The sequence below is a fragment of the Oryctolagus cuniculus genome, chromosome X (genome assembly GCF_051225735.1).
Source record: "Oryctolagus cuniculus isolate XC-2025 breed Fujian yellow rabbit chromosome X, ASM5122573v1, whole genome shotgun sequence".
Classification (NCBI taxonomy): domain Eukaryota; kingdom Metazoa; phylum Chordata; class Mammalia; order Lagomorpha; family Leporidae; genus Oryctolagus; species Oryctolagus cuniculus.
Window position 1 is genome coordinate 5,209,005 of NC_142888.1, and position 27,201 is coordinate 5,236,205.

The 27,201-nt window shown below is 49.3% G+C and overlaps 1 protein-coding gene across 24 annotated transcripts in view; it reads right to left on the minus strand.

Annotated features, from left to right (window-relative positions):
• Positions 1-1,493: 1,493 nt before the first annotated feature.
• The window catches only part of SH3KBP1 (SH3 domain containing kinase binding protein 1), a 378,310-nt gene continuing 352,602 nt past the window's right edge, over positions 1,494-27,201 (minus strand). For 15 of the 24 annotated variants that reach the window (XM_070067164.2, XM_089324878.1, XM_070067161.2 and 12 more), the window contains 5 exons: positions 14,954-15,063; positions 10,942-11,070; positions 7,069-7,337; positions 3,488-3,551; positions 1,494-2,532 (listed from right to left, as the gene is read on the minus strand). In XM_070067164.2, coding sequence (XP_069923265.1) covers positions 2,491-2,532; positions 3,488-3,551; positions 7,069-7,337; positions 10,942-11,070; positions 14,954-15,063 — 614 coding nt within the window. In that variant the 3' untranslated portion in view covers positions 1,494-2,490. The remainder of the gene's footprint in view (positions 2,533-3,487; positions 3,552-7,068; positions 7,338-10,941; positions 11,071-14,953; positions 15,064-27,201) is intronic. The other 9 variants (XM_070067168.2, XM_070067166.2, XM_070067163.2 and 6 more) reach the window with 1 other exon arrangement.

Here is a 27,201-nt window from a genome sequence, read left to right on the forward strand (position 1 = left end):
CTTAGATATGAATGTAAAATTGAACAATTAAAAAATGGAATTCACAGGCACAGACTTTAATGGATTGTCTTCTACAGACATTTCTATAAGAGTGCAAAATTGTATAAAATGGAAAAAATGGTTTATATTCCAAGAAATCATTCCTCGTGGACCATGACAACTTTGAACAAAAATATTTTCACAAAATTTCAATTTAATCATCTTCTTTACAAGCACAACACTTAAGACTTTTCTCAATACAATTTTAGAAAGTGAAGCAAAAAAATAATCTCCATAGATGCCTGGTCGAGTCCATGCTGAATGCAAAAGGATTTTATTTTTTTCAAAAGTGATACTTCCAAGCTTTTCAATATTCTTCATGGGTCCATTTTGTAAAGAGTAAAGATGGCGGCCGTTTGGGCAATGGCTCATCCAATTCCATGATGCAGAATCCTCTTGCTGGTTAGCCCAAGGCGCAGTAATGAAGCTGGGCATGCCAACTTCTTCTAGAACTGCTCCTCCCTCTCTCCTTGTACTGAGGAAGCCGGCGGCTCTAAGAGGGGAAGACCTCAGCCCTCAACATTCCACGTTGCCAGTGCCCCATGAGGGTAGTCCAGCCTGTCACTTTAATTAACAACCTACTCTGTATACACATTATATAAAACTATATCCTTAGGGATTTTCATGGTGAATAAATAAGAAATCCAAGCACTGATGTATCTCATCCTCGTTTTCATATTAGGCGGCAGGAAATCTGTGAAATCACAGAAATGCTTCCAACACTCAGGGGGTACAGAATGTCTGACGCTGCCCTGGGGAACTTGACACTCACGGCCCTTAGCTCACTGAGACCAGGGCAAGATGTGCAGACACAGGAGTGAAGGGTGTGAGGTTTCTTTCTTCCCTTAACACTGTGCCCAGCCAGGAAGACTCGGGCCCGAGGGCTCTGTAAATACTCGAAGGGCAGCCATGAGTATGTAGGCAAAAGGAAGGCATGGGAAGGAGACGGGAGAAGAAAGACATGCATTTGTAAAACTTCCAATGATCAGTAACATGTGAGGGACTATTTTTTTTTTTGCATCACTCCTTCAGTGTTATTAACTGGCATTCTTTGAGGTTGCGCAAACCTATTCATGTTTAGTAGTTCCACTATAAAAACTCACATCTTCAGGGGCCACTAAGGGACCGCCCAGTCCACCCCATTCCCTGAGCAATCCTGCAAGGGTGGGAAACCAGTTCCACAGTCTAAGGCTGAAATGTTCCTGTGCAGCGGAGATAAAGCAGACAAGCAAACATCGGTTTCCTGGGGAAGGAAAAAGCAATTCCATAAAAGCAAGAGAGCGCCGATGCCTATGCTTTCAACAAGACCCTCCTCCGATTCTCCTGGCCTTGAGGAAGGGGATACAAGTGAGCAAGGCAAATGAGTTCTGTGAGTACGGTTTAAACAGTCACACACACATGCGCACACACGCGGATAACCCCGTGCAGGAAATAATACAACTTTCCCCCCCTTGTTTTCATTTGCATTTTGCTTTTATTTATTTTTGCTTTAATAATGCATATTCTGTTCACACAAAAGGTGCAAAGGACAGGAAGCAAGGGTCCAACTTGGCTGATGAAAAAAAAAATCAAGCAGAGAGGACATTTCTAGTTTCATGAGCAACCTAAAACTAGGAGAAACTGCAAAGTCACGGCCGGCTCCACAGAGCATTCCCAGCCTCACAGCTGTCTCTTCGCACCTTTGGCCAGAGCGAGAGAAGCTCTGAAGACAGCGGCCTCTAGTGGACTTGGGTGAGTGGCCATTTTTATTTACTTATTTCTTTTTTTTCTTTTTTTTTTTTTTCTTTTTAAATCATGGTAGCTGCATCACAAAAGCTCCAATCAAGAGGGTGGTAGAAAGAAGGCACAGATCATTGCAAATACCAGATTTTCTCTTTCTCTGTCAATATCACATCGTCTAGAAGCTCCCATTTCTCTTAGGGTGGTGGGGTTTGCTGGCAGGGGGAGGGGGACAGCTGGGGTCTACAATTGCATATGTAATAGAATGCTAAAAGGGCACACAAAGCGAGGCCGCTCGCTCCTGCCTGTGTGTGGTACACACACTAAGGGGGTCTGTGACAAAACACAATTTTAAAAAATCATAAAATTATAAAGCTTGTAAACGAATAATCTGAAATTACATTTTATTAATGGAAAATATCATCAAAATAGTACCACTATGGACTAAACTGCCTGAGTTTTCGTGTCACATGAGATCTCCAAGTAGAAAAGCCTGTAGCACAACTTGTTCTGCTTAAGTCACAACCAGTGCCAGAGCCAGGACTACGCCAGCGAAGATTCTCCTCTTGGGTGGGATTTGTGTTGTGCTGTCAGGATTTCTGTGCTCATCTTTCGAACAGGGACATGTTGAGGCAAACCTTTGATCTTTTGGCACAAGATTATTTTGGCTGGGGCAGAAAATTTGAGTCTTCGACTCAGGATGAATAATGTGACATCTCACTTATCAAGTATTCATTTTGATTGAAGAGCTTTCTTTATGTCATTCACTTCCATCTGTAAAGGGGAAGAAAGAACCGAACAATTCTTCATGAATTGGCTGGTTTCACAGAAGCTTGAGAGGTAATCAAGCTGGTTGACTGAAAGAAAGTAATCAACCTGACGATCTGAAACGTGAAATGAGCGAAATGATGTCTGAATGCAGAGTCCATGACAATGCTAGAAATGGCATGAACCCGGACAACAGATGCACCACCACGGCGCACCAGGGAACGGCGCACGCTTCAATTCCCGGGCTGCCCAGATGGGAAGTTTGTCAGAAGCAGCAGTAACTGCAGTTCCCTAGCCAGAGGGCGGCGTGGGCGCGCCTGCCATGCTGGACTGTTTGCTAGTTCTGGAGGGCAGGCAGGGCGGCCTGAGGGCGCATCTGTGCGTACCCTGCAGTGGTGCCAGACACTCAGCCGCCCTTTCAGGAAGCAGCAAGGTGGCCACCGGCTGGAGCAGGGCGGCAGGTCAACCTCTGCCCGTGTGCAACACCCCTATGCGCCCTGCTACCTGGCCATGGCAGACTTGGGTCAGAGACGCCAGAGGCAGACAGAGCTCAGATGCCCTGGCAGCACGCGCACAGCCGGCAGGGAGAAATAAAGACACGAAGAGCAAGTGCCGAGGGTGCACAGCCGTGGTCCCTGGATGGAGCCCGCACCATAGTGCCACGCCCTCCGGCAGCTCCCACTCATGAGCCCTCCTGGAAACTGCGGAGGCGTTTGAGATAACATGCCGCAGGGAAACTCAACGAGGGGAGCGCTGAGTGCTGTTCCCTTCCCCAAGACCTCCTGGAGCCCAGGGAAGGACGTGTGGTGAAGCCCACACACTAGTGAGCAAGGAGCCACCGGAAGTCTCCCTGGACCTGCACAGAAGCAACCGTCCTCTGCTTTGCACACTGAAGCCTGACTCTGCCCCTGCCCTCAACTGAGCCCCGGCCTCACGGGCAGCAGCGCCCCGAAGGACCCACCTCCAACCGAAGCCGGATTTTCTTCTCTTCGTCCAGCTCCGACAATAACTGCTTAATCTCTCGTCTGAAACACAAACAGGAAGGAAAGTCAGCAAAAGCCCGGGCTTCTCCGATGAGACATCAAAGACTTCTCAGTGCTACAAAATCCATCGGACCCTTTGACAAAGAAAGTGTGGACAAGACATTGTATTCGGTTTGCATCCTTGAACACTTCACACTTGTTTCCGACAGGCAGGCCTGCCACTACTTGGAACCCCCCGTCCCCCGCCATGTGAAGCCATCACACGGTAGGTCTGGAAATGACCTCTGAGATCCTTCGGTCCAAACCTCTCCATCAAGGAGAAGATGGGGGGACTACGGCCCAAGGAGTGCATTCCAGGTAACCAGGCAAACAGTCTGTCACCTGCCCTCTATTCCTTTATGACAAAATCACTGGTCTGTAAGGCTACTTCGAATAGTTTTTACTGCAGACATTTTTATCATGCCCTCTGTACTTCCTTTGTTTTCAACAGACTTTTAAAAATAGTTATTTATTTGACAAGAGAGAGAAGAGAGAGAGAATATGAGAACAAATGAATGAGTATCTTCCATTTACTGGCTCACTCCACAAATGCCTCCAACAGCTGGGACGGGGCCGGGCCAAAGCCAGAAGCCAGAAACTCTATCCAGGTCTCCCACGTGGGTGGCAGGAGCCCAAGTACTTGAGCCAACACCTGCTACCTCCCAGGATGCACATCAGTAGGAAGCTGGAATCAGAAGCAGAGCTAGGACTTGAACCCAGGCACTTCAATATGCGATAGAGGATGCCGTATCCCAAGTGTACCAAACTCCTGTCCCTCAACAGAATTGCAAATTAATAAATGATTATTGGAGGTTTTTTTTTTTTTTGGCCAGTTCTCACAAAGCCCTATGAATAGTAAGACCTGAAAACTTGGAGGTACAGTAACTGAACTAACCATATGGCAATCATGTCTTAGAGGGAGCAGACATGAGTTAGAATCCACAGCCTCATGCCTCTTCCAACATCCAATAATGAAGTAGAACAAAACTCATCATCTCTCAGAGCCAGGGCTTGACAGGGCACCACAACCATCCAAATACTGGGCAGAGAGCTGTATTCCAACACTCCATTTTACCTTTCCATTTGCAAACTGGGGTGCAAATTGCTTTTAAAAGACTGTGGAAATTGCATAGTGACTGCGGTAGAAGCAATACTGCATTTGCTCACTTCGTACGAGCACCATGAATATCCCTATGCTTGGGACACTGTCCCAGCACTGCTGTCAGCACATTGGGTTATCTGGCATTAACCAGTGTTTGATTCATTACTGTATTTATCCCAGCATACATGATGCAGGCGTATCTCAGTGCACTTAGGGTTTAGAAAAGAAGTAGACGGTGAGATCTCGGAGCCAGTGCTGTGGCGTAGCAGGTAAGGCCACTGCCTGCAGTGCCGGCATCCCATATGGGCGCCGGTTCGAGTCTCGGCCGCTCCAATCCAGCTCTCTGTTATGTCCTGGGAAAGCAGTAGAAGATGGCCCAAGTCCTTGGGACTCTGCACCCACATGAGAGACCCAGAAGAAGCTCGAGGCTCCTGGCTTTGGGTCTGCTCAGCTCCTGCCGTTGCAGCCATCTGGGGAGTGAACCAGTGGATGGAAGACCTCTCCCTCTCCCCTCTCCTCTCTCATAGAAACTATGACTTTCAAATGAATAAACAAATCTTTAAAAAAAAAATGAAGGTAAGATCTCAAGCCAGTGGCACAACCCCAGGGAGACTACGGCAGGTAAAGCCTCGAGCAGTCCAGGCAGGGACAGGTAGCTGGGGAAGGATGGCCAAAGAAAGTCTGTAAAAATGAGTGTAAGACTGCGAGAAGGAAGGGTGATGGGGAAAAGCCAGGGCAGAAGCAGCGAAGTGGCAATCAGCCACTTGGAAGTGAGGAGAGTTGTCAGAGACTTGACTTGAAGGCTGAAAGGAAAGTGCCACCAAGAGTAGACGTAGGACACTGGCAGGGGAGGTCACTGACTCTGGGCATGAGGGCCAGGCTGAGGAAGGAAGAGGGGCCACCATGCAATGTTGATTCAGGATGTGAGATGGGGAAGGACAACCGCGGACAACCGCTGACAGCTGGCGGAGAAACACAGGGTGCAGCAACCCCCAAGCCCAGGTGGCTCTGTGCTCAGAGGCAGGCTCAGGCCATCCTGGAAGTGTAGGCAGGCTCCAGACCCCTCCCAGAAGCTTCAAAGGCTCAAAGCCCTGGACCTAGGCCAGTCTGATTCAGCAATGTTTATGGAGATGATTCAGCAAAGTTTATGTAGATGGCTGAGCACCAGCGATCTGAGATCTCCTGGGGCGATGGGGTCACTGCCTAGGCAAGGACACATGTGGACATGGTTGGATCTTTGGGTACCCAGACATGTGTCCTACAGAATCAGATGGGACAGGGCAGCCTAAGGAGGTGGGGCAGGCTGATTGGATCCAGGAGCCCCTGTAAAGTACTTCCTGTCAGTTCTGTACATTTAGCTGATGAGTCTCTTCCAGGCAGGTGTAAGTCTAAGAGGCCCCAATTTCATCTGACACACCACCCAGCCCAAGTGGAACAGAACGTGCTTGGAGCCACGTTGCTCAAAGTGAGTACCATGGAACATGTGTCCTGGGAGGCTCTAGCAAGAGCTTGTTCTATGATAGAGCATGTTTGGGAAACACCACATATGCTAGCTTCTCCATCCCTCAATGTACAGTGAGGGTTCTGAGAAGTTCTTCAGGGAAGAAATTAGCTTAACCCAATTATCCCCAAGAGTGTGTGACCACAGAACACTTTGGGGTCCTCCAGTCCTGAACGGGGAGGCAGGTGACAGGGCTCCTGCCAGCCCCAGACGCCCTCCTGAGGGTACAACCGTAGGGCTCCCGCTACATCTCCCACCACTGCGCTGGATACCTCCTGATCCAAGATGGCCAGCTGCCCGGGGTACACTCACCTCCATGCACCCATGAATCCGCCCGTGGTCAGGCCACTCTTGGGAAACCCCAATCATCTTTCCACATCCTACTCAAGCAATCTTTTCTTGAGATGCCTCCCCTGTTTCCCAACTGACCCCTAAACTCAGAGCCTGTTTCCTTGGGGAAGTGCCTCTTACTTCTGCCAGCTCTGTCACTGCCACCAGCATCCCTGGTGATGCTGAGCGCCAAATGAAGAACTTAGGGTTGCTGATGTCAGAGGCAAAGCTGGCTGTTGGCCTTGTTTACAAAGTAGCCCACACACATACTGTTTTTAACGGGGGGATTTTAAGAATCTTCCTTTCCAGCAGCCCGCTGAGAGTGGCAGTCCTTGCAAGTGACTCATCCCTGCACGTCCCGTGGCCAACCTGTGACCTTCCTGCACATGGTAGGCCCACAGTAACGCGCAGCATAATTCAAGTACACATGCAGCCCCCTGGGGTCCACAAGCCCTCCCAGCACCGCTGCCTCCAGCAGCAGGGCGGCCGGTTCGCGTCCTGGGGCAGGCTGGCCAGGCTTTGAGAAGCAGGCCTTGCCGGTGGGAGAGCCACAGTGGAGGGAGCTCCCGGGGTCCCTGGGTACTCACTTCTGCTGGTCCTTCATGGTCTCAATGATGCTCCTCAGCTCGCGGACCTGTGTCCTCAGCTCCTCCACGGCGGCCTGGCCGCTGCCCGCGGGCTCCATCTTTGGTTTTCCTTCCATGCCGAACAGAGATGGGGAGTTGGCTCTGTGTCCAGCTGTTCCCAAAGAGGACGACAGGGCAGAGGGTGCCGCCGAGGACAGAGGGGCTGGCCCTCCACCTCCTGCTGCCATGGTCCCTGGCTTGGGCGGCAGGGACGCTTTGCTGTCGGACACCTGTGATGATGGAAGGTGGGGAGGACTCAGGGCCGGGGCTGGGGAGCTGTGCCTCTGGTCCTGGGCAGTTCAGCCGTCTGCCAGCAGCCCCGGCCCCTCAGCCCACACAGTCCACTTGCTCGGTCCTTCATCCACAGGTCACCAAGGGCTTACTTGGTGTAGCCTTCTCCAGGCTTTAAATCTGACCTTGCTTTGAGACAGATTCTAACTGGCTCCACAGATACCTTGAGATGTCCACTGCTGGCCAGTTGTCAGACTGTGAAGCGAGCAAGACATTGGCCTGGCCCTCAGTGGGCCACAGACAGACAGACAGACAGACAAAGCAGCACACTGCAGCTGAGGGGAAGGTTGCCCAAGAAGGAGGGCAGCACAGAGCAGGCCGGAAGTACATCAGAGGGGCCAACCATGCCAGAGAGAAGGCAGCGGGAAGGAGGAGCCCACAGCCCCACCCTGGAGGAAGAAGCCGTAGGACGCAGGACAAGGGGTAGCTATTCAGCTTGACGACAAGGTCAGAGAGGACAGGAGCAAGCTAGGGAGGGAGAGGATGGCTGGGGCGGTGGGAGGCTGAGAAAGACCACTCGCCGGCCGTGGAAGGGCCTGAGGGCTGGCAGGTCTGGCTTGGCAAAGAACTCCCTGGAGAGTCTCACGCAATGGAAGCTAGGAATGGGGAGGGCTTGACCTGGGTGACATGCCAGAGGCAGGTGCATCCAACAAAGAGTCCGGGACAGGGTTTGTTCCCGGCTCCGGGGTGGGGAGTGGGCATAGCAGATGGAGTCCCTGCCCTGGGGGAGCAGACATTCCCCAGACCAGAGGGATGTCTGTGTTCCCAGGCAGGCTGGGGGGGGGGGTCTAGTTCAAGGGCTGCGGGTGGGGCTGGAGGAACAAGGGGTGGAGGTTGCCCATTCTGTGGGAGTGAGAGCAGGTGCAAGGCCCAGATGATTTCAGTTTTAGATGCGCTGAACTTGAGGAGCCCAAAGGATGGCAGAGGGGGCATGCTCAGTGGACAGAGCCGGCGACCGAAAGAGGAAGTAGAAGCCGTGAGGTGGACAAGACAGAAGGAAAAGAGGCCCAAAGTCGGGACCTGCAGGGGAGAAGGAAGGGAGAGCCTTTGGTGACTGGAAGACACTGACGAGAGAGGGGACAGGGCCTTGGATCAGGAAAGTCCCAGACGGACAAAAATGGCTGGGCAAGGAGGCCAGCGGTGCTGCCAAGAAAGCTGGGGGAAGCCCATTCGGTGGCCCACGGGAGACAGGAAGCTGACTGTGGTAGGTCAGTGCCCACACAGGAGGGGGTGGCGCGACCTGCAAGCTGAGGATGCGCTCAGCAGAAACCGAGGAAGGAAAATCGTGGCGAGCTCGTGCAGAAGCCTCAGGGGGAGACAGCACGAAAGAAGGGGTTGGGACGCTTCCAGTGATGGGTGACACCTGCAGTTGCACAGTATCTGGAGCGGATGAGCTGCTGGAGGGCCAGGTGGAAGACAGAGGGGACAGCCGGGGGCGGCCTGATGGGGAGAAGCATCCTATGAAGGGCACCCATTCGGCCAGGAGAGGGCGCACCAGCAAGGGAAGGTGAGTCGGTGGGCAGGTGGGCAGGTGAGGAGGAAGCAATGCACGATAGCATAGGATGTCAGGAGGTGAGGGCTCAGTGACAGGGCAGCAGTTGAGGCTGGTGATGAAGCTTGGCAACGCAGCCACGGGACTCCCTCCAGCAGCAGGCGCCCAGCCGGCCACCCCAGGGCAGGCGCCAAGAAGGGGCTTGGCTGGCACCACGAGGAGGTAGACTCTGGATTCAGGCTGCGCTAGAGCCTGGGCAGAGTGAGCCAGAAGCAGATGGGCCCTCATTCCCTGCCTCCCTGCTCGCCTTTTCTCTGCCAAGTTGCCATTGAGGAAAAGTGCTCTCTGCTGCCAGGGAGAGCCATCCGCCAGCCCGTGCTTTCTTGTCAGCAGGAGTTCTAGTAAGAGGCAAGAGGAACTGACATTCCTGGAGCACGGATCGCACGCTGGAGGTCGGCGAGACAGTTCAAGCCGAGATGGGCTGGCAGGAGCAGTTTGAGAGTGAGGCTTCCGGAGGCGGCCGAGTAACCCCCCGCGTCTCACAGCCCATCCCTGGGGAGCTGGACTGCGCCCTCACTACCGACAGGTGCCCTCATGCCTGAGCACCGCGGCTCGGCAGCCAGAGTGTGAAGATCTGCGCTCTCCTCTGCTTCTTTTCTTGGCTCCTTACCTACTCCCGGGCTCACACCTCTTCCTGCTTCCCTTCCTGCAGCCTTTCACACCTCCTGTGACCCACCAAGCCCTTACAATGACTCACTGCCAGACGCTCTTGTGTTAAAGCTTCTCCCGGCCCGTCTCAGCTAACAAGTACTTTTGGAGCCCTTAGAGAGCACAGGCCACCACACTCCTGATCAAATTAGTTCAAGTGTAATTTCTAGAAGCAGAGAACACAACATAACAGCTCCCGAGAACCGCAGTCAGCTAATGCGATGGAACTGTGCAAATCAGAAATGCGAAACGCCACTGTCCACCAGTAGATGTCACTGTGGAGACACCCTAGGGAGGTGAGCAAGCAGCAAACTGCAGATACCTATGATCACCAGAAAAAACTGGTCTAAATCCAATTCCGCAAACGAAATCTTTTGGCAAATGAAGAATACTTAAGTTTTATGGATAATTGGAATTCGTCTGTTTTATAGGATCAGGCTATGCTTATTTTGTCAGATTTTGAAGAAATTCTACACATGTAGATGTTTAAGTCTGCAAAGAGGAAAGTCCCCCCGTATCCCTTGATTTCTTTGGGCTACTTCCTGCTTCAAGTGATGATACGTTTCTGCATTTGGAAGAAAACCAGTTGCTCGTGTTCTGAGACCAGAACTGCACCTGACTGAGATTTCTCAGTGTGAGAAGATAGGATTTCCAAGTCTTCGTTCATAGGCATTGAAAGAACAGAACCTGTACAGGGTACTCTTTCAAAGTTACATGTAGTAGCTTCATGGTGTTTTATATTCCACAAAATCAATGACTTCAAATAGCTATCCTGTCGCCTGGGCATGTGGTGAAAGTGAAATATTTTTAGACTATAAATTAATTCTAAAACAGGAACTCAAGTCAGCTTTTCTTTCAGGGACCACATTCGTTATTTATATTTGTAATGGTCCAATGCTACTCTGTGACCAGCTCTGAATGTAAAAGACAAGATCTGTGGGCAGAGGGCACGGCATGTAATGCTTTTGCCCTCGGACACCTTGAGGCTTTTGAACTGGTTTTGACCATGGTGGTGTTTGTGTGTGGGGACATCTGTGCCACTGTGTGTGTGTGTGTGTGTGTGTGTGTGAGAGAGAGAGAGAGAGAGAGAGAGAGAGAGAGAGAATGAAGAGGAGATCTGTCCACAAGAGAAAATATGGAAAGACCCGACTGAACATGCGCCTCTGGGGTTCTGCCCCACTCTGTACTCTGCGAAGCCTCAGGGGTTCTGAGGGCCACAGGAATCACTACCACTAAGGAATGGTACACACCCGTGCTGTCTGCGCGTCCCTGTGTGATGTATCACCCCTCGTTAGTGCAAGCACGGAAGGGCAGGGACCCCCTTGCCCTGGCTGGTCACTCACTTGGGATATGGCAACAGTCTTGGAAGTTTTCTTTGACGCATCCACTCCTCTGTGTGCAAGTGAAATGTGTTCCTCTTTATCTTCTTCGGGACTTGGGGAGTCGAAGATATCAGGGCTTGAAAGGGAGGACTGGATAAAGCCAAAAGAAAATGACGTCGTCAGAATTACACCTCAGCTGACACCGCGTTCGTTAACATGGCGCCGTATGCTTTTAAAAGGCCTGAGCGCTTCTGCGTTGTTGCCTTGATATAACCCCGTGCGGCAGGGCAGCAAGCGTGCTAGTAGCGGTGCGCGCGAGGGAAAGGCCCACAGCTCGTCCGCGGCAGCACTCGGATGAGAAGCAAGGCTTCCCAAACCAGGCATCTCTCCACTGGCACCAAACCACTCTATGCACATAAGCGTCCACCATCCACCCTTTCCTGCTCGCTCCCTCCTCTACCGTGTGCGCAGGCTTAATGGTGACGTGCCACACACGGTCCCTCGTCCTCGCGGGGCTGACGGCGAATGGGAAGAACACACAGGTCAACAGGAGGCTGCCTTTCCTCCATTCCCTGCTCTTCCTTGGCTCTCTCCCACAATCACTGACTCTGCTGCACGCTGCTGCGCCCTGAAGGATGTGTTGGCGAGGCAACCATTTCCAGGGGCAAGGGACCCCCAGGCATTTCCGCAGCCTGGGGGCACAGCCCTGCCCGCTGGCACAACAGTTCTTACCTACTTGGGTTACTACTGCTCAATCTCTGCCCTCAACACTGCTGACAGTCAACGCTCATTCTGGAGTCTGTATCTGCTGAAGCATGCTTGCAGAATGGGGAATCTTTGGGGTGCATTATGGGTACAAGACGTCTGGCCTTTCTTCCTTACTATGACGGTCACAAAGCTGGCTGGCTGGGACCAATGCACTGGAATTCATTTGGTCATAAATGATTACTGCATTGGATGGAATCTCCATATTTTAGAACAATGTTAATGAAAATAAGCAAGGAATCTTTTTAAATGAAAGAATGTTCCAGAGAAATCTTGGGGTGAGCTCAGGCATCCTCATCTCAATGCCTTTTACCCCGGTGGTAGAAAATAGTCCTACTGAGAATCACCACCTGGTATCATTAGAGAAAAATCAGGCATAATATGACTTACTTCAGTTTAGCTACTAAGATAGAAGCCTATTACATTCCAGAGAATTTTTAAGCAAAATTTCCAATGTAGGAGGAGTTATTTGTTAATCTTTATTTAATCTGAAAATCCAATTACCTGGAATAACTGTCCCCCACTCCCACCCGCAAGTGTTCTTATTGATCTAGGCATTAACTGCTTAACCACCATGGAACGCCCGGATCCTTTCATCATTCTGAGATTGTATTCGAAAAGCCAGTTTCTTCCTTACAACCCATGGTTCTGAGCTGCCAGTCACAGCTTGCTCTTTGAAACTTGTAAGCATAAATAGCTTCAACTGGGGTGAGAGGTCCCCAGTTGGGAGATCATGGCTGGTGCCATTTCCTTCATCATCACCCCCCCCCCCCCCCGGCCTTTGAGGAGTATGGCCATATCCACTAATCCCAGCTTGCTATGAAAAAGCCAAGGTGCTAACTAGAAGAAGAGGAAATCGGAATTCACTGCTCACGTCTAGATGGGGAGGGGTGGGCACGAAGGGAAAGAGTACAGGGATGATCCTTCTTGAAGACAAATGGGTCCTGTTGTTTTCCGCCTGCAGATAAAACTGCTTTCTGCAAAATGCCAAGCTGCGAGTCACGGTGCCAGCAGCTTCCTGTGGGCAGTGACTGCTAAGAGTGACTTCTTTTTCCCAGCCGTAGCCTTCAGATCTGGCTCAGCGCTGAGCCCATGGGAGACAGATGTCTATAAATGTGACGGTACTTCACAAAGTTCGTGGAATACAAAATTCAAAGAAATTTACCTTGATGCAAAACATTCCTGAGAACTTTGCATAGTTTTTTCATGATATGTGTTTTCCATGAACCTTTTGAAGTCCTCTTGTATTTGCTGAACAAATGAATGACAATGTAGTCTACAAGCCGAGTGAAGATGATACGCCTTTACCTGGTCCCCAAAATACAAACCAAGTCCCAGACAGGGGATGAATGGACCAAAGGTGGGGTGGAGACTGTCATCTGACTCTCTCTGTATTTAATTCTGGAACCACAAGGGAAGAATTTGGAAGGAAAACAAATGAAGGATTTATAGAGATGAAGTAAGACTGAAAATTGAAATAAACAGGTAAGAAGAAGCAATTAGATAGGTTGTATGTACATGAGGCATATTGGGGTGGATGTGGAGAGGTATGAGGCGAAAGAAAAAAGAGGGCATTGACACAGAACTCTATTTAAGAGTGAAAAAGTTAAGTCACTTCTTAAACTCTTTGTCCCAAAAAGGTGCCAATACAGAGATGGGTTTATTTCATACAAATGAGACATATAGGATGACTCCAATCATATTTCCAGAATCGGTAGCTACAAAAGAGGAGGTTGAAATGGAATTCCATTCTCTTCCTTGTAAATGATGATAACCTAGGTGGGATCAGCAATGAGGGGAAAATAGAAAGTATCCTGGGAAACCTAGAAAGATGAATTCCTTGGTGTATCTAGGTGGGGATTATAAGGCCTCAGAGGAGAAGGACAAAGCAATGCAATACACAGAGATAGATAAATATACAGATACCTCAAAAAGTTCATAGAAAATCAAGTTTGACTTATTTTGGTGCAAAAATGTTGGAAATTCCTGCATAATTTTCCATAATGCAAATTTTCCACTAACTTTTGAAGACCCCTTGTATGAATGGATTTCAAATTGTTTTTAGACCAAAATTAATTTCTTCTAATTGCATTTGTCTATGAACTTTCTGAAGTACCCTCACAGACATACAGATTCTCTCACATGTGAATGCATGTATGTGCTTGCGTGTGTGTGAGCATACACACACACACACACATTCCTGGTGGAAGACAAACTTGACCTCTGTAGAGGGGAAGTTTACAACCTGTGACGAAAGCATCCATCGCTTTTTGACCCACTTTCAGAAACTTTCCACCTAAGTGAATAATTTTGGAGCAGTCCCAAGATTTTTCTACAGTGACACTCACTTGAGTGCTGATTATGATGAAGAACTGGGAACAACATAAATACCTCAAAACGGTCCACTGGCTGGATAAACTCCCATCCTCTGGGGTTAAGACCAGTAGGTGGCCATTAAATACAGCATTAAGGAAGAGCTGCTAATGACTAGAGAAAGGAGCATAGTATGGGGGAGCAGGGGTGGGGAGAGCAATTTGCAAAACAATGTATTCTATAGGTGAGCTCAATTTTTGAAGAAATTATTTTATGAATACAAAAATGTTTTTAAAGTTAAAGATGCATAGCAAGAGGTCAAGAATTCTTTGCTTTGGAGAGGAACAGTATAGGCCAGTGTGTTTTGTTGTGCAAATCTGGTACGATCAATGTGTAACAGGTTTGCAATAAGAAGTGATCCAAAAGGATCCACACAAGAAACTTCTGTGGCCTATGACAGGTGTTCTGCTTGGTCTGTCCTATATAGACCTCCCAGAAGGTCTGCGTGGGGTTCTGCGGGGCGGAGGTGTGGACAATGGAGCTTGGGGAGGTGAAGACTCAGCCACTGCCTGGTGCTGTACTGGTGGCAGGTCTTTAGTCAAGGGTTGTTTTGCTTAGAAACCAACCAGCCTCGTTCTCCTTTCCCCACCATGACACATGCTCCCCTCCCCCCAACCAGCTTCATTTCAGGTTGAAGCAAGAATCATTCTGGAAGGGGAGCAAAAGAAGAGGGGAATAGGGAGTAGCCACCCTGGTGGCAGAAACACACTGAGTAAACAGACATAAACACGCTTGGTTCAAGCAGGTTCGCAGATCACTAGTGCCTGGCACGTAGTGCACGGCCTCCCCTCGTGGGGAGCCCTCCGGTCAGCTACTTGCGGAAGCATCCTCAGCCAGCCCGAGTCCTCCGTCTTCTTTCCTGCTTGTCATCTGCAGAGAAGGAGGAGCCACTTACAGATGTGAGAGACTGGGACGGAGGCCGCCTCCCCGTCGCTTTTGGTCTGCTTGTGGTTGGGTGGCTGAGTTTCTCAGTCGATGACACCACGGAGTCAAAACCTTCTAGGTCTAAAACGAAAGTAAAACAGAGACTTTTAAGGGCAAAAACAAGAGTGAGCAAAGGTTCTCAGAGTACGGCACAAGGCCCCCCATTTCCTTAGTAATTGTCCTTCCCACGTGGCTCGCGCCTCACCTTTCACAAAGGCTGTTTGCATTCAGAGGTCACTCAATAAACGTATTTGATCTGAATGAGTAGCCATTTCCTCCTCAGTTTAAGGCGCTAGCATGGAAGAGAAACATGACTTTTCTTTTTCCCTTCAATAGCTATATCCATAAATCTTTAAAAAGCTACAGAAAGAGGATTAAAGGAAGACTCCTCTTTCTTCCACAAACCCAAGGCCATTCTAGTAGATAAAACATCCTTGTGGTCTCCACAGCAAACCCTGTGATCACCAGGTCCAAGAGCCTCGGGCAAGTGCATGCTGCGCCTTGATTTCCGAAGACAGGAGGGAGGGCAGGCGCTCCCCCGGCTGGGCCACGACAGTCTGGCCATCAGCTTTCACCCTGACGGCAGACAGTGAACTCCCCCAGGAGGAGACAAAGCCTGCACTTCTGCAGAGAACTCGTGGAGCCCGCCCCACTCTGCCTTCAGAGGCGTTACTCGGTGGAGACATTGGCCTCTGCAGCTGTCAGTCTGTTCATCCATTCCCTGCACTGCTACTGCCTATGTGGTGCCACGCAGGGTGCGGTCCTGAGGCTACACCAGCAAGCACAGCAGACGTGGGCCCTGCCCTCAGAGCGCTTACATCCCAGTGCAACACGGACTCAGACCAACACAGACTCATTCAGCCACTTCGTCACTGCACCTGCCGTGTGTGGGGAGGAAGGCCTCTGCAGTTACCTTGCCACCTTCTTCAACGATCAGGCTGGTGGCCAGCCGGTTCTCCGAGATCGGAGGACTGACAAACCAAGTGTGCGTGTGAGAGACGTGCTGAAGGGAATGGCTAGCACGAAGGGGCTGGTCCTGCTCGTGGCTGGGGCAATGCCATTTATCCCAACAGCACAGCAGCCACTGCCTTCCCAAACCATTCCCCGCTCTTTCTTCTAACGGGGGCCCGGTTTTGTTTCAGGATAAAGTGCTCAGTCCCTAACCTGAACTATGTTTGCCTGGGACTGGTCTAAAGGTGGCTGTGGAACCCAGTTTGAGTTTCTGACAAATAAAGGGAAGTCTACTGAGAGCCTCTGGGAAAGAGACTGCGTCTCTGGCTGGAGAGAGGCGGGGAGAGGAGAAGGTATTTCGTGTCACTGTCTCTCTCGTTTCCTGCCTGGGGTGCTACTGTGTGAGGATAGGATACCGGGAGCTGTGGCAGCCAAGTTAGGGCCAGGAGGGGAGGCCTGGCCAACGTTTTGGAGACCCTGAGACTAGCAGAGAAGAAAAATTAAAAGTGCCTCAGTGCCCGGCGACTGTGCTGAGGCACCTGCCCAAACCTCTGATGACCTAGCGCTCAGGCGGTGCGCCACAGGAAATTAACAAACTCCTCTTATTTGAGCATGTTTTAGTCAGATACTCATTATTTGTAGATGAAAATATCCTAACAGCCATAATTGCAAATCTGCTGGCTCAGGCCAGAGAAGTTAACACGGAAATGATGTGAGGTTTCCTCCCCTCACTTTGGGCGAGAACGCCTTTGCTGATGGTTCTAAGTGGGCTGGTGGTGTGAACGCTTTATTCTGTGAATGCACAGACGAGCAAACTATGTCCTTTAGTGGAAAATGCAAAACCAAGCACAAATCACTGGTCGGGGAAGCCAGTAACTTACACCTGGGATTCTATTAAGTGACATTATTCTAGCCCTTGGTGAATGAATAATTACTCAATTAGCTCCTCTTATCAGGGCAAAGCAGGTGTAATCAAAGGTTAACCATCTGCAGAGATGGCTGGGAAAAATATCAGTGGTGCTGTTCGGCCAACAAGAAGCTGATCAGCGTCCAGCACCTCCGTGAGGCTCCTAAGGGCCCCCCTCTCCAGGCACCTCAGCAGGGTGCTGAGAAGGCCCTGGGCGAGGCAGCCCAGAGATGTCCTCTGCCGGGTCACACTTCTCCAGAGCTGGCTCACTGGACTGACCCCTCTCAGAATCTTTGCTAACTCCCCATGACACATTTGGGCTGAGACAAAATGCTATCATCTAGCATCCTCCCCTCCCCCGTTAACTCTACATGTTCAATGCATGTTTTTTTAAAAGTCCATGAAACTGGGGCCGCCATGTGTGGTGTGATGGGTACAGCCACCGCCTGCTACTTCAACATCCAATATGGGCACTGGTTTGAGTCCCAGCTAATCCACTTTTTTTTGACAGGCAGAGTGGACAGTGAGAGAGAGAGAGACAGAGAGAAAGGTCTTCCTTTGCCGTTGGTTCACCCTCCAGTAGCCGCTGCGGCTGGTGCACCGCGCTGATCTGAAGCCAGGAGCCAGGTGCTTCTCCTGGTCTCCCATGGGGTACAGGGCCCAAGCATTTGGGCCATCCTCTCCACTGCACTCCCGGGCCACAGCAGAGAGCTGGCCTGGAAGAGGGGTAACCGGGACAGAATCCGGTGCCCTGACCAGGACTAGAACCTGGTGTGCCGGCGCCACAGGCGGAGGATTAGCCTATTGAGCCCAGGCGCCGGCCCCAGCTAGTCCACTTCTGATCCAGCTCCCTGCTACCGGCCTGGGAAAGCAGTAGATGGCGGCCCAACTACTTGGGCCCCTGCACCCATGTGGGAGACCTGGAAGAAGCTCCTGGCTCCTGGCTTCGGACCAGCCAAGCTCCGGATGTTGCAGTCATTTGGGGAGTGAACCAGTGGATGGCAGACCTCTCTCTCTTTCTGTAACACTGACTTCCAAATTAATAGATAAATCCTTTAAAAAATAAAAGTCCATGAAATTGTAACAACAAAAGAAACCCAACTGTAAATTGTCATCTTCCCACATCCGGACAACCACCATTGGTATTTTAGTATATTTTCCTGTAGGCTTTTTTTCTATCAATAGACAGCATAACTCATGTTATATGCAATAGTGCACTTTGCTTATTTCACTTAATTTTAGATGCCATGTCTCTGAAAACTCTTCACAAATCTTGATTGTTGGAGAATCCTCTATGACCATGTAGCCCGTGACTTATTTAATCAGCCCCCTAGTGTTGGAGAATTCATTTCCAAATCGTTCCCCCTCCTATGTTTTGCTCTTGTACTCCTTGTGCACACCCCTCTAGACAATGAGTTTAGCAGGTTACCCACACAGACCCCCGGCCCCTCTGGGAGAAGGGAATGAGGGTGAGGGCAGGAAGGCCTCCTGGAGGGGGTGGGGATGGCTAGGGACAGAAGACATGAAACTGAGGAGCCGAATCTGAGCAGGAAGCCAGGAAACGAGATAGAAGAGCAGCCGTTCAAAGTTCCAAGCAACAGGTCACTGCCAAGTGCCTTGGCGGGGAGCTACCAGGGACTAAGCGGGGCAATCTATGTCATGGCTGTGTCCAGGAAATGGAAACAAGCTCTGGAGGCAAAAGCTGAGCAGGACGAAGTCATTAAAGAACAACTACAGGCTAATGACCTCTGCCTTTCTTCTTTGGCTGCATGGTGCACTCAGCTGGACAATTAAAACACAAAGCCAAAATTGCAGCCCTGGACCCCAGCCCAGGGACTGGCTTGCTTGGCCTGGGGTGCGTGGGTAGGAGCCAGTCTCCCCAGGTGATACGAATGTGGCAGCAAAGTCTGGGAAGCATGTTCCAATAGAGGTCAGGGAGAGGGATAACCAGGGATGTGGCCAAGTGGAGGAGCGGCCACCAGGTGAATGGCAGGGTGTTCCCAGTGCTGGGGGACAACCCAGGTTTGGAGCATTTGATGAAACTGGTGGCCAAAGGCTCCGATGATCAATGGTGGGTCAGACACTGCCGCTGCAGCGAGGAAGGTGGCCCGAGAAGTGACCTGGTGCATACAGTGGACTGGGGAATGTGGCATGGCAGGGGCGTGAGGGGAGCAAGGGCAGCGGTGACACAGCTTCACACGCCCACTTGGCATGGACTAAATGCACTGGTGTGCAGGGATGGCCAACTCCACGTAAGGAAACTGCTGCCAGGCTGTGGGGAGGACTCCACCTTCACTCCACCCTGCTGGGACCAGTGACACAGTTAATTAAGTGCACCTGGGAGACCCGGGGTGGCCAGGCATGAGGCAGCGGTCCGCGATGTACTCCACTGTCAGGTGGCCTCACCTAGGTTGTGAGTCCCAGGAGGCCAGGAGCTCATCTGGGCATTGTCTGTCTTTCTTTTTTTGGATTTTTTAAAAAAAGATATATTCTTATTTGAAAGGCAGAGTTGAGAGAGAGAGATGGAGATGGAGAAGGAGAGACAGAGACAGACAGAGAGGTATCTTCCTTCCATCTGCTGGTTCACTCCCCAGATGGCCACAACAGCCAGAGCTGGGCCGATCCACCAAAGCCAGGAGCTTCTTCTGGGTCTCCCACGTGGATGCAGGGGCCCAAGGACTTGGGCCATCTTCTACTGCTTTCCCAGGCCACAGCAGAGAGCTGGATTGGAAGTGGAGCAGCGGAGACTTGAACTGGCACCCGTATGGGATGCCGGCACTGCAGGCTAGGGCTTTAACCCACTGCACCACAGTGCTGTGGGCATTTTCAAAGCCTAGCACATGCCCAGGAAAAACACGCTCCATAGTCTATCAGTGAAGAGACAAGCAAACAATGAACACACAATCTCAAGGTAAAAAAGCCTCTTCTTCCAGGAGCACAGCTTAGAGACGTGGCTCTTCACATGACTGTGGGGTGTGGGGTGTGGGGTGTGGGGTGTGGGGTGAGGAGAGGCTGGTGGGAGACAGCTTTGGTGCAGAAGGCAGCGTTGTCCACAGTGGCTGCATCAATCGCCTGGCTGACCCACTTTGTTGTATGGGCTGAGGCTTACGCTGAAACAAACTACGCACGCTGAAGCACGTGGCAAATGTTTGTGTCACTTAAGGCTAACAGCAGGGGCGGAGTGCCTCACGGGGAGCCACTCTTCCCCCGTTCCTGCCCGTGTCAGCGGACTTTCTGTAGTTGTCGCTTGCGAAGTGCACTTTCACTGAAAACGGCAGCCAAACCAAACTGCCATAAAGAAACAGATGGACGAGGCGTGAGGTCCCTGCGCCCAACGGCAAACTGCAACACGCTTCTGCTCTCTGACCGGGGAGGGAAGGCACATGGCGGCGCTGTCATATCACTTCTCCATGGCACAGAGCGTGCTCCTCACGACTGTGGCCATGGTGGCCATGATGAACGCAGAATTGCCGTGACTAACCCGGTGTGGTGCGAAGAAAATGTCCCAATTTTCATGGTGGTTTTGAAATGAATCAAGCTGAAACTTGATATGCGCTTTCTCAGCCTGGCTGGGATTTTTTCCTCTTAATAGAAAAAAGGTTTTGCTGCCCACAAGCCAGTCCGAAAATCACTGGGCTGGCAAATGCTGGAGTATTCTTAAAAAGTTAGTTTCCTAAGGATGAGAGGCGCTTGGCTGTGGTGACATCTGCAAGACAAAGCCTCTATGGACACACGGGGAGAATTCCCATCCAACCAGCAGGATGGAGCTGGCTTGGAAGGGGCCTTGGACTCTTCGTGGCACATGGCATCTCCCATTTTCCATGCACTTCAGTCACACCCTATTTATTTCAACTAGAAAATGTAGCCTCATTTTCCACGGATGAGAGGAATGGTACCAGTGACCATGGGCAACCTAAAACACATGCACTGAAAACGGGAGAAACAGTCAACCGCCTGGGACGGGCCAGCTGTCACCAACGGAACCGGCGGGGAGCTCTACGATGGCCCTGCTTATTCATGGGCGCTTCCTACCGCAGACCCCAGACAGAACCCTCGGATGGAAGTCTGTGACAGGCGAAGGCCGGCAACCACCCCTCCTTCTCCACGCAGGGGAGATCAGGTCGTGGCAGCTTGCCTAGAACCACTGTGCTAGGTTTCTCAAATCAACCCCTCCTCCCCATGCTGCCACCAGAGATGTGCAAAGTGCTGACCTCAGTAAGTCACTTCAGGGTCAGGGCTGTCTCTCCCCACACCCCCCACTAACTCCTTTGAAGCCATGGAGGCTTGGTACACACCTGGACCCCTTCCAAGAACTGCGCTGCACCCTAAAGCCTGGGTTGGGTGCCACTCCACTCAGCCATCACTCTGATCTCAGAATTCAGCACCCTGTGCTGACACCACTTGTTGACTTAGCTGTTCCATCCACCAGCCGTGGAAGGTCTATGGCTTTTCTCAGGCCTAACATCAGTCCTGCCTTGCAGTGAGTGTTCAATAAATGATTATCAAACAAAAGAACAATCTTTCTGGGTTTCACTTTTTCCACCAGGAGAGAGGGGGGGAGGGGGGGAGAGGGGGAGAGGGGGAGAGGGGGAGAGGGGGAGGGGGGGAAGGGAGGAGGGGGGAGAGGGGGAGGGAAATATTATTTGAGCCAAGAGCTTCCAAGGGTTATCGTGTATGAAAACCCTATCAAATCGCGCAAGTCAGAAGTTTGTTTTCAGATGCTGTTAATGGAGTTGTGGGACTTGGGAACAGGGATCTAAAGGCAAAGCTAGGCACCCCCTCTCTTTAAGGTTTAAGATGCGAGCAGCTGAACTCCTTGGGCTGCAGCACCTTCTCTGTAGATGGAGAAGCACCGCAAGTCCAGGTAGACAGAGGGGCACATCGGACCCTCACAGCAGTCATTTGTCTGGCATGGAAAATGTGTGCAGATCACACTGACGGGCCCATTAGCAGGGGTCAAATGAACGCCCGTGCTAGCCGAGTCACCAAGCGACAAGCAAGCAAGGGAAGTAAGCAGTCACAATGCGGAAGGCCGGCGCAGACTGGGGCTGGGTTTGCAGTTAGAACGCAGGGGTGCAGCTGCCGAGGGTAAGCAAGTTTTAAATTACTGTTTTCAGCTCTGGGGGCCAGCTACCCCACTACTGCCCCCCCCACATGCACGCATACACGTATTTCATCCTCACTGATGTTCATGTTGAGAGAACACTACACTATTCCACAAAGGGAGAGTGTGTGTGGGGGGGGTAGGGGTTAAGAAAGCTGCTCAAGGCCACTACTAAAAAATTACAGGGCCCACATAACAACTCCCATCCGTGGCGTTCCTGCCCCTGCAGAACAGCAGACAGAAAGGAGGGATACTTGCCTCACGTCTCATTCACCGGATTGTGACAAGGGAATTCCCAAAACTGTTTCCACAGCAAGAACAAGATACCAGGGACTGTAATTTTCTTTTGTGAAGGAACCGCTCTGTAGCAAGTTTTTTTCCCCCCCTACTTTATTCAAATGTGCTGGAAGTCTCCAGCAAGAAATGCAAGGTGTTATGCAATTAAGAAAGAATGTTTGGTTATTCAGTATAAAGTAAATTCTGCAAAAAAAAAAGAGGGAAATATACTTTATGCACTCATTTAGTGAATCATACAATTATTGAGTATCTACTGCATACCAGGTCTAGCCATAATTTTGAGAAGGAAAATACAATCACTCTATATCAGTGCTGTCCAATAGAACTGGCTGTGATGATGGAAGTCTTAGCTTCATGTGACTACTGAGCACATGAAATAAGGGTAAGTGCAACTATTTAAATTACATTTAAATAGTCACACATGGCTAATAACAATGATGCTCTAGGAGGGAACTTCGGACTAGGGTTGTGCCACAGCAGGTTAAACCACCACCTGCAACGCTGGCATCCCATAGGAGCTCTGGTTTGAGTCCTGGCTGCTCCACTTCCAATCCAGATCTCTGCTAATGCTTCTGGGAAAGTAGCAGATGATGGCCCAATTATTTGGGACTGTGCTACCCACATGGGAGACCTGGATGGAGTTCCAGGCTCCTAGCTTTGGCCTGACCCAACACTGGCCATTGCAGCCATTTGGGGCATGAACTTGCAAGGAGAAGATCTCTATCTCTCATATTCATCCATTCATTCATTCACTCTCTCTCTCTCTCTCTATGCTTTTCAAATAAATAAATAATCTTTAAAAATAGTCCATGGAAAAATGGAATTGAAAGACATATTTATTTTGGTGCAAAAGAACTTTGAGATCTAGGACAGGCATTCAGGCGAGCAACAAAGGTGCTTCATCCCATGTCAGAGTGCCTGAGTTTGACAGACAGCCCTGACTCCTGATTTCTGCTTCCTGCTAGTGTAGACCATGGAAGACCGCACTGATGGCCCAAGTGACTGGAGACCCAGATTCAGTTCCTAGCTCCCAGCTTCCACTGGGCCCAGCTCTGGCCATTGACAGCATTTGGAGAATGAACCAGCAAATGGGAGCAACTTCTCATTCTTTTGTTCTAGCTCTTTCCTCTCTTCCAAATAAATTAAAATTTAATGAGAAAAAGACTGTCAAAACTCATGCCTGGGGCTGGCGCCGTGGCTCACTTGGTTAATCCTCCACCTGCGGCGCCAGCATCCCATATGGGCGCCGGGTTCTAGTCCTGGCTGCTCCTCTTCCAGTCTAGCTCTCTGCTGTGGCCCGGGAGGGCTGTGGAGGATGGCCCAAGTGCTTGGGCCCCTGCACTTGCATGGGAGACCAGGAGGAAGCACCTGGCTCCTGGCTTCAGATCAGCGCAGTGCCAGCTGTGGTGGCCATTTGGGGGGTGAACCAATGGAAGGAAGATCTTTGTCTCTCTCACTGTCTAGCTCTATCTGTCAAAAAAAAAAAAAAAAACTCATGCCTATGAGAAGTCTTCAAAAGGTTCACAGAAAATGCATATTATGAACTATGCATGCATGGATTTCAAATCTTTTGCACCACAGTAAATTTGTCTCAATTCCATTTTTCTAGTAACTTTTTGATGTAGTCGCATACGTCATGACCCTGCATCTTCTCATTTCCTCTCGGACCATTCCTTCTGTGCACAGGTACTGAGCATGCAGTATGAGTCATGTCCTGTGCTCAACACAGGGGCAACAGGAGTGAAAAAACAGCCAGGGTCCCCGCTCACGCAGGGTTCAGAAGCCACTGAGAGAGACACACTTTTCTGTGCATAATTACAGAGTCTGTAAGTTACTGTGGAAGAAAGGTAAAAGATGAAATAGCAATGACAGCATAGGGCCTCATTTAGATCTAAGCAGTCAGGGAAGAGGGCAGTTCTCACTGAAGTCTAGCCTTGAGGAGAGGGGAGGGGGCACAAGTAATGTTAAGTGTGGGAAAGTGGCTTTCCACATTTGCATTCCTTTAAAATTTGTTCACTTCAAGTCCAAATTTGCTATGCAAGATGATGCAATAACTAATGCATTTCTCCATCAATAGTAGTTACCCTATTGTTCACAGTAATGTAAACGCACACATCCTTTTTTTAATGGCACTGATCACTATCACAAAATGTAAATGTGTAATGTATCAATGCCCTTTGTATAAATTAATCTAATTAACGAGAATTAATACCATTCCTAGAACAGAAATATTCACCTAAGTGTAAAATGATCAATCTCTGAGCCTAGTGATCTTCAGATTGTTTTGCCAGAGTACTTCCTAAAATAGTTTTGGAAACCCACATATATCCTCTCAGATAACATCTAAAATTCTTCAGATAACATCTAAAATTTTATGTAACATTTAGTCACAAAGGACGTATTTTCTGCTGGATTCTTAATACTGATACTGTAAAATATACATTATTTTCATAAATATATTTATATACACACACTCTATATATAGGTGGATATCACAGCAATTTAACAATCATCATTCATTGAAAAATATTGTAAGATCTTTTTTTTTTTTTTTTTACAGGCAGAGTTAGGCAGTGAGAGAGAGAGAGAGAAAGGTCTTCCTTCCGTTGGTTCACCTCCCAAATGGCCGCCATGGCTGGCTGCGCTGATCTGAAGCCAGGAGCCAGGTGCTTCCTCCTGGTCTCCCATGTAGATGCAGGGCCCAAGCACTTGGGCCATCCTCCACTGCCCTCCCGGGCCACAGCAGAGAGCTGGACTGGAAGAGGAGCAACCAAGACAGAACTGGCACCCCAACTGGGATTAGAACCTGGGGTGACGGCGCCGCAGGCGGAGGATTAGCCTAGTGAGCCACAGCACTGGCCTGTAAGATCTTAACCATTGGAAATTTGATAACATTGCTTTTCCTCCATGAGTTCGTATTTTCATCATTCACTCCTGAACTTTAGCCTAATATCATATTTCAAGTCTTTTGTTAATTCTTTATCATTTCCTGATACAAAAATATGCATAGTAATTTAAATTTATGATTATTTTTATAAAATAATAAGGCTCTAAGTGTAAAAATCATTTTTTTCTGATTGGCTAACATGAAAATTATTACTAGCATACAGATGATTAAAACATGTACACATACACATCACATATTTCGATGAATAATTTCAAGCAGGAAAGAGTAGAATTTTTTTTTTGACAGGCAGAGTTAGACAGTGAGAGAGAGAGAGACAGAGAGAAAGGTCTTCCTTCCGTTGGTTCACCTCCCAAATGGCTGCTATGGCTGGCGCGCTGTGCCAATCCAAAGCCAGGAGCCAGGTGCCTCCTCCTGGTCTCCCATGTGGGTGCAGGGCCCAAGCACTTGGGCCATCCTCCACTGCCTTCCTGGGTCACAGCAGAGAGCTGGACTGGAAGAGGAGCAGCCGGGACAGAACCGGCACCCCAACTGGGACTAGAACCCGGGGTGCCGGCGCCGCAGGTGAGGATTAGCCAAGTGAGCCGCAGCACCAGCCAAGAGTAGAATTTTATTAGGTATTTTGCCCAAATACTTCATGTGGGTGTGGATGATAATTATTTAATTCAGAATGAGATGGTTCATAATGCCATTTAGTAATATCTACTGCAAAATGTAAAAGCGTGATATATTAACATTCTAGAGAAATTTAACTAGTTAATTAATTAGAATACCATTCCTAGAATAGAAATGTTTGGTACTGACTCTATTCCCAGTTTTCATTTTAGAGATATAAATGCCAAGAAACTCTGTTCACATAAATATTATTAGATGAGAATGGAAAGAATTTTTTTTTTTATCACAATGCCACTCTATGCTCTGAACTCTTTGCAAATTATAAACCAGAAATCAGACTGGTTGGGCATCATCAAGAACTACTTTCAACAATCTATCAACAACTTAGTAGATACCTCTTTGAATTTTGTTGGAAGCAAAGAATTAGAAACAAACAGATTTATAAATAGAATTTGCAACCTGGTACTTGGAGAGCAAAGATTCAAATCCAAGTGTACCATGATTTCTCTAACACACCCCACTCCTTCCTGGGGAATGCTGGAGAACTACCTTGTCACTACATGATTTGCTCTAGAAACTCAAAATAGGATGGCAAATATCCTGTGCACTAACATTTCTCTTTAAGAATTTAGGCTTTGAATATATCAAAAATTTCAAGATGAATCTCAAAATACATTTTGTATATGAATGAAGCTGTTGTTTTTAACCAGGCAGTACTGCATGCTTTTAAGTTATGTGCAATTAACATAACTGATTCTGTTTTAATTGTAATTTGTTAACTCCTGTACATATCATTAAAATAAATTTGAAATTGAAAAAAATTTTTAAAAAATAAAAAAGAATTTGGGCTTTGAATAACATAACTTTTTAAAAGGTAAATGAGGGATTCCAAAATGGCAGAATAGGGAGGGAGCTTAGTGCTCTAGTCTAGAGGAAGATACTTTAAAAAAGTGGAGAGAGTACAATCTCAGAGAAGAGTTAGGGAGAAAACTGCAGGGGGCTGGGCGCTCATGACTGTAGGAGCCTTGTGTCCTGGGATGGACTGTGAAAACACTGTGGCTCCGAGGGAGGGCACGGGGTGTGGGCCTCTGAGCAGTCACTGTGGACGGATCTACATGCTCAGGTCTCCCTGATTTCTTGGTAAGAGTCATTGCTGTACAATCCATGCTTACAATGAGCACTACACAGATCTTTTGTGTGGTTCTTACGGCAGCAGGAATGAATACTGCACCCACTGGGGCTAGTACCCGAGCACTGGTCTCCTTGGAGGAGAGGAGGTGAGCATGAGATTACACCACCAGGGCTGATCAAACCTCCGCTGGAAAAAAAGACTTACCACACCCATCTTGGGTGTCATTTTGGACACTCCCATCACCCTGGAGCACTGAACAGAGCTCCCAGGCCACACCCAGCATACACTTATGGGTATTCACCCAAAGA